The sequence below is a fragment of the Belonocnema kinseyi genome, chromosome 9 (assembly GCF_010883055.1).
Source record: "Belonocnema kinseyi isolate 2016_QV_RU_SX_M_011 chromosome 9, B_treatae_v1, whole genome shotgun sequence".
NCBI lineage: Eukaryota > Metazoa > Arthropoda > Insecta > Hymenoptera > Cynipidae > Belonocnema > Belonocnema kinseyi.
Window position 1 is genome coordinate 7,102,498 of NC_046665.1, and position 7,320 is coordinate 7,109,817.

The window sequence follows — 7,320 nt, forward strand, 5'->3', positions numbered from 1 at the left end:
AATGCAGCGAGAGCTTTGGCCGATGCGAACCGTAAAACAAAGTATATTAAATTTATATTAATATTATAGTATATTAAATTAATATAGTATATTAAATTTTTTTTTAATTCGTCTTCTTGGCTTAGAAATTTAACCATTTAATAAAAATTTCAATTATTTTGGTAAAAAGTTCGTCCCTTTTGCGTGAAATTTGAACTATTTGGTGTTTTTTTTCAAATTTTTTGTTCTTTTTTAAGAGTTTAGGAGCCCTGGATCAGTGTCAGATGGTGGGCATTGACTCGATATCGTATCTTCATTTAATTAATCTACTTTTCTAAGTCGACCAGGGATCTGTCGTTGGCGAAAAGGGCTTCATCCATGATGGAGGCATTCCCTAGGTGCTGCTCTTCTTTTTCGTCCTTCCTGGCGGAATATCTGTGTTCCTTTAGAAATGGTGACAGGTCGGCCAGAATGAGGTGAAACAGAGTCTCGTAGATATGACCTCCATTGATCCGGTTCTGCTTGCCATTCGGTAAAACGTTTTATCGTGCTTTTTAAGATGGCACCCAGGTGGGCTTTGTATTAACCCAATTTCGTGCAAGTTGATAGGAGTTTAATCTGATTAGGGCACTTTCGCTCGGCGGACAGGGACTCAGCTAAAGAATAGAGCCTTCAATTTGAAGAATCAATTGAGACCCATTCTGGCTCCTTACTGTGGGCCAGTCGGATGCTGCACCTTTGGAGAGTTGTTTTTTAAGGGTTCAGCAGAAAATCATAAATTTCCGTATACATTTCAGTGAAAAATTGTCATGAATTCACACGGAAGTGCTATATATTTTTCGCGCTTGCTCAATGTCGTTTTCCTAAATGAAAATGTCTATACTTTGATAATTTAATGACAGAACGAATTTACAGTGTAGACTATTTGTGCAGTTAATTTATTTATAAGAATTAACTTTACATTGTCATAACTTTTTGTTTTCAACTCACCCCATGCATAAAATCTAGCAGTACTGTTTATAGAAAACAAAATGTGCACGAAGATTAGCAAAAAAAAAAACGAAAAAATTTACTTTTTCTTCCCTCTTTGCATTGACATTAAAGTTTAAGCAAAAAAATAAAAAATCAAGCCACATAAATCTCTTTAAAATTTAATGCTACATTTTTCTTTAAAAAAGTCCAAAATCGGTTAACAATTGCCAGCTACTAGTTATTTTGAACCTCGTTTTTTTTATTTCATCCCACTGTAGAGCGAATCGACAACTACGTGAAATATATTCTGTAGCATCAACGGAAGCGAAATTTGTTCGGTACTTCAATGACTAGAGAATTGAGAGGAAGCTTAACCCACCATCAGCTCCATATTTGGCTTATGGGAACCACCTGTTCGATCAGTGAAATACCATCTAAGAAGAGTAATCGGCGAAAAAAAGGAGAGACGAGCAACAAAGGTGCATTGAATTTTAGTAGCCATCATTTATAGCCCGGCTATATGTGAGGCGACATGCTTATAGTAGGAATATGAGGGGAAAGAAGGAGAGAAGAGAACGTGTGAATCATAGAGATTGGGACTTTCGCAATCGTTGTGAGCAGCATGGGTGTGTGAGGGAAGGAAACGGCGATATTTAAGGCATTGGTGTGTTTGTGTGCGTATAATCGCCTGGCATAGGGAATATACCAACACCTTCATTCGTTTTGAATTTGTGCATGACTTTTATTTAGTTCTAGAAATTGATGCCCTAAAATTGATTTTCCTTTCCTTCATTCTACCCCCTTTTATATTCTAGGTGCAACATATCGTCATAAGTTTTTCACAGCTTAATTCTAAGTGCACACTTGTTAAAGCAAACATGTACTCCATTCATCTTCATGAGCTAGGAATGCCACGTACGCATTCTGATATCAGACTCTCAGGTTACAAGCGAACAAATAGACACTTTGTAATTGGCAGAGTTTTAATCAGTGTAGCTGAAAATAATATTTCAAGCCATGTTGATTCAGAATTTTAAGTTAGCTTTTGCTCGTAACACTTATTTCACTTTAACGGGAATATTTATTATCAGCAGAGTAGTTACAATCGATCAATATAAAAGTCACTCTTCAATCTGTGGAAATAGAAATCAAAACTATCGATCAACTTTGTTATTCAACTTTAAAATAATCTTTTCTGATTTTTTTTGCCCAAACAAATAAATAACAAGTAGCGGGAATTTTTGATTTCACTTTTTGTCACACATCTTTAGCAACAAAATTCAAAAGGTTTCATACAAATCGGTGGAACGCCACCGGGTTTCCAAGGTTAAAGCTTAGTTGACTCCTCTATTAGGGATCCATAAAAGTGCATTAAACTAGTTTAAGTGCGCGAGATTTGACCGAAAATTTCAACTAAACCAGATCCAAAACGCCATTACGGATAACACTGAATTGTGTGCTATACAGAGAATCACTCATACTCTTCCTGGACGAAGATCGTTTCACCGATATTATGAATTAAGTAAACAAATTATAAAATTCAAACAAATCAGTTTTGATAAATAATACAATTTGACTTCCGATTTATATGTAAAAAATAAGCCAGGAAAAATTCATAATTTTGCAAAACCGATCAATTTCTAAATCTCTGTTTTCTTTTGCTAAAGCGTACTGAGCACACTGGGGATATCGGCATTTTCCCAGCACGGACGTAACAAGTCTTGTGGTGAAAGCAGAATGGCCAAGTTAGAAATGTCATTAGTAATATGGGTGATCCCAAGTGGATGATCCCTAGAAGAAAGGAGCATAGCTTCACCAGTTACAATTGAAAAATACACGAATAAATAAAAAATACATTTCTTTCTTCCAATGTAAATGCAACGAATTTTACCTTTATTACAGCCCTAATGCCTGACACGTTCCAAGAACAGATTTTAACATTAAACTTTTCTCCATCCGCACTCAGCTTTTCACAAGAGAACTTAATTTCATTCAAGTCTGTGTCTGTCTTGTTCATCAGTTGCTTAGAATCTGTTTTCGCTTTTTTCTGCGCAGGTTCTTTAATTTCATCTGCCATCTTCCTAGTAGGATTGCGTGGAAGCATTTCACTTTCTTCTTCAAGCTCAAGTCCTGCCGTTCCAACCTATTTGAAACAAAGTTTTTATTAATTTATAAATATCTCCTGTCTATCCTTTTCCTTTTCTTACAATTACAAGTTTATTTTCGAAGATTATTCATAGTACATTACTAATAATAATCGACAGCTTTTCAAAAAATTATTGAAATTTAATGATAGATAAACGCTTATTTCTCGACCTACTGGCCTTAAAAAATTGACTTGCTTCTACTTCCATTTTTTACGGATTTTTCTTACAACCACCTCTTAAGAATTAACATCCATCCACACCTTATATCTAGTCCACTCGCTTTGATAGCCTAGCCTTTCTCGCTTCACCTCGCCTCGCACGCACGTAGCTATTTTCTCACTATGCCTCGCATTGCCAGCCTCTGCCTCCGTGGCTAACACCTAATACTTATCTACTATTTAAAAGATTTATCGTTTTCTTACACCTCCATTCCATAAATAAGACACTCATCACTAGCGAATCAAACAATTTCATTCTGCTTACAAAATTGTCTGCGAACAACCTCTTCCCCAGCCCCCAAACCTGCCTCATCGCCACATTTGCTCTTCTCACTCTCTTTGATATGACCATCCACTCGCCCATTCCTCCGAAACAGGAAGCCCAGGTACACAAACTCTTTCACCTCCTGTACAGCTTTTCCCTTACAATTTCACTCCTCTCCCTTATATATCCCACCTCCTTTCCTGAACACCATAACCTTTGACTGGTACGTATTCAACTCTAACCTATTTTTGTCCAAGTATCTTCTCAAAATTTTTCGTCACCTCCTTTAAAGCCTCTTCGCTCTTTGCTAGCAACACTACCTATGTCATCTGCATATGTGAGTGACTATATCCTGACTCCTCCTACCCTAACTCCTCCTATCACTCCAGCCGCTAGCGTAGTTTCCCTATCCGTGATTAAAACTGCAAAAAGCGTTGAGCTAAGCGGGCACCCTTGCCTCAACCCCCTATCCATCCAGGAACCCTCAGAGATTCCCTCCCCTCCTCTCACTCTATCTTTCGTCTCCTCATATACCTCCCTTACCCTCTCATCAGGCCTCTCTCCGCTCCTCTCTCTTCCATTGCCACCCACAACCTCCCCCTATCCACCGAAGGGAACGCGCCTTTTAGATCGACAAAAAACGCTTACACTTTGGCACCCTTATTGTTTAGTTCTCTATCGACCACGTGCTGCAAGACTTTAAATTGTAAATAGTACTCCTTACCTCCCTAAAGCCCGCCTGCGTGTCCGGCAAGATTTCTTTCCCCTCCACATCCTTTCACAGCCTATATGTCAAAACCATCGCGTATATATTGTACGCCGTATTCATTGCCGTAATTCCTCTATAATTTACCTGCATCTCCATATCCCGTTTCTTATACAGTGGTACGATCAACCCTTCCCTCCACCCTCTTGGTACTTCCCTCTCCACTCCACACTTTTTCACTACCCCTTCCAGCCTCTCCCTTACCTCTTCTGTGCCAAGCAGCCACGCTTTGTTCTCTATCCCGTCGAGCCCTGCTGCTTTAGATTTGTTCAACTTTCTTATCTGTTTCCCTATCTCCTCGTCATTCAGCTCCTCCCCATCTACCTCCCTCGTTCTTCTAATCCCCTCATCTCTCTTCCGTGTATCTGATCACTGAAATGAATCCTGTGTTTCCTAAACCTATTAATTATTTTCCTCACGTCCCCTTCTGTATTTAAGCATTTCAACTCCTCTGCCAGCTCTTTTTCCTTTTCTTTCTTCTTACACATCACCCTAAACTTCTTCCTGATTTCTACGTACTCCTCCCGTTTCGCGGTTCCTTCCTTCCACTTCCTGTACTTCTTTTTCACCTTTCTCTTCATCATTTTACATTCCCTATCCCACCACGGATTAACCATTCCATTCTTCTTTTTCCTAAATACCTTCTATTGCACACAACCTTTCACTTTCTTTTTTACATGATCCCATATCTCGTCCACCGACTCCTCCTCATTCTCTCGCTCTTCGTCCCCTGTTGTCTTACCATTCGCCACCGCCCAGCCTCTGCCCACCATCCAGTCTCTTAGCATCTCCCCCTGTTTATTTATAATCTTATCCTGTGAGCTTGTATTCATTGGAACCTTTTTCTGGTCACTAATTTTCCCTTTATTCTTCGATATGTTATATTTATTTTCTTTTAGCTTGTGTTCAGTCCTCTTTCGTGTTATATAGAAGCGCTGGTATTTGCGGAGACTCTTTGTTGGTTGTCGCTGTGTTTCCTAGAAGCTGACTTCTTATGTTTGATAATTAACCAGCTGTGTTCTGAAAGCTGTATTTTTTTCTGTTTATCTTGGATTTCCTGTGAATCTCGAGTTATTTAAGGGCAGGAATGATTATTTTTGTACCTAGGATTAAAGAATCTAAGATTTTTATTTGGAAATCTTGGAATTTTTAGGGAGGTTGCTGAGTACGATTTTGATTTCAGAACAGCAAAATGAAAAATGGCGGATCCAATATAGCAACTATTTTAGTCCAAATTCGCAGTAGTTTTTTTACAATTGACTCAAAACTTGTTGTAGGTTGGTGTTTAGGATTGCTGATTACGATTCTGACGTCGGATTGTTAAAATTCAAGATGGATCCTGATGTCGGATTTAAAAAATTTAAGATGGTAGTTAAAAAATTGTGATAATTTCGGATCAATTTTTTTTCAACTGTCACGCAGCTGTCTCTAAGAGAGGGGGTGGGGCGGAGATTGGAGTTGTTTGTTACGATTCTGGAACTTATACAGGGTGTCCCAGGCTCAAGTGTGCGGACTTTTATAGCTGTGTAAAAATGAAAAAAAAATAATAAATACGAAAATCCATTTGTCAAAAATTAGATAAAGTATTAGTTTTTGAGTTATAAATAATTTAAGCTTACCAATCGGAAGCGCGGTATGAACAGACGGATTATGATAAGAAAGATGATAAACAGAGCCGGAGTCCCACGCAGTGTTACTGAAGGGAGCACTGAGGTGGGGCTACCAGCGAAAGAACACCGGTCATTACACTACGTTGGACTCCCGCTCACGCACGCACGTCTATTTATACCGCGTTCCTGAATTGTCTAGCTTAAATATTTATGATTCAAGCTCATAAATATCAAAGGAACTCGCATACGGCATGCACTGACACTGAGCAAATTATCAATGTGAAAAAGCACTTTTCTAATTATATTGACATGGAGTTCGTATTACATAAATGAAGAACAATGCATTTTGAAGAGGGGAATTAGAGACCGCAGAACTACAGAACGAGTTCAAAAATGACTTCGAGGTAATGGATGAAAGTAAGTCGTATGAAAATCTGTTTATTCTTGAATCTAAGGGTATTCATCATATAATAGAATTAGATTCACTCTGAAGAATTCTCTCAACTTGACAAACAAACTCAGGGCAATCAAAACCTATGCCATCCCTGTCCTTACGTACTCGTTCGGGCTAATCAAATGGTCTCAAAGGTTAACGGGGACAATCCGCGTAGAAATGACGAATCATTGAATGAATCACAGTAAGTCGGCGCTTGAAAGGGTAGTTCAACCACGACATAGATGAGATAGGGGCGTCGAAAAACTGAAAAACTGCATCGAAATAGATGTCGAAAAACTGTGCATGTCACAATTGAAAGACGTCCACAGCGAACACCCCAAAACGTTAGATCAACATGAGTTGGATAGTGAGGCATCTAATATTTGGCTCAGAAAGGACGTCCTGTATCTAGAAACGGAAGGATTTGTCATTGCGATTCTGGAACGGTTTGTTTGCACAAAGGGCGGCTATCTTGAAGTGTAGTGGGTCTCTCTGGAGTAATTACCTGTCATTTCTGTGGGCGGAAATATATTTTTTTCTTAATATACTAGGGAACTTCATTCGCTAGGTCTCAGGGATTTTGCTCTATACAAAGTAATATACGATATATTCACGTAATATGATTTTTAGGTTAGGTTATTTCTGAAACTCGCAGATCTAAAAAAAGCTTCGGAATCGGTTCTTCCGACTTCAAATATCAGGTGAAAATACGGGCCAAATGCTGATGCCTCCTCGGTAGTGATGGGTGGGCATTCTTTATCAGGTGTTATGAGGGAAACACATAACTCCTTGAAGCTATTTATATTTTCCGAGTCTTCGTCCAGACTATGCTGCACTTCGTAGACTTCTCTCCAAAATACTTCGACCTCTTCTGGTTTGGGTGGGTGTTCGACAGTAACTGGAGGGTCTTGGAAGAGTCGAGATGGG

At 38.9% G+C, this 7,320-nt stretch overlaps 1 protein-coding gene across 4 annotated transcripts in view; it reads right to left on the reverse strand.

Annotated features, from left to right (window-relative positions):
• The window catches only part of LOC117180014 (DNA-(apurinic or apyrimidinic site) lyase), a 144,338-nt gene that overhangs the window by 128,625 nt on the left and 8,393 nt on the right, over positions 1–7,320 (reverse strand). For 3 of the 4 annotated variants that reach the window (XM_033372290.1, XM_033372291.1, XM_033372292.1), the window contains one exon: positions 2,843–3,094. The exons of the other annotated variant lie outside the window; for it this stretch is intronic. In XM_033372290.1, coding sequence (XP_033228181.1) covers positions 2,843–3,094 — 252 coding nt within the window. The remainder of the gene's footprint in view (positions 1–2,842; positions 3,095–7,320) is intronic. 4 annotated transcript variants of the gene reach the window in all.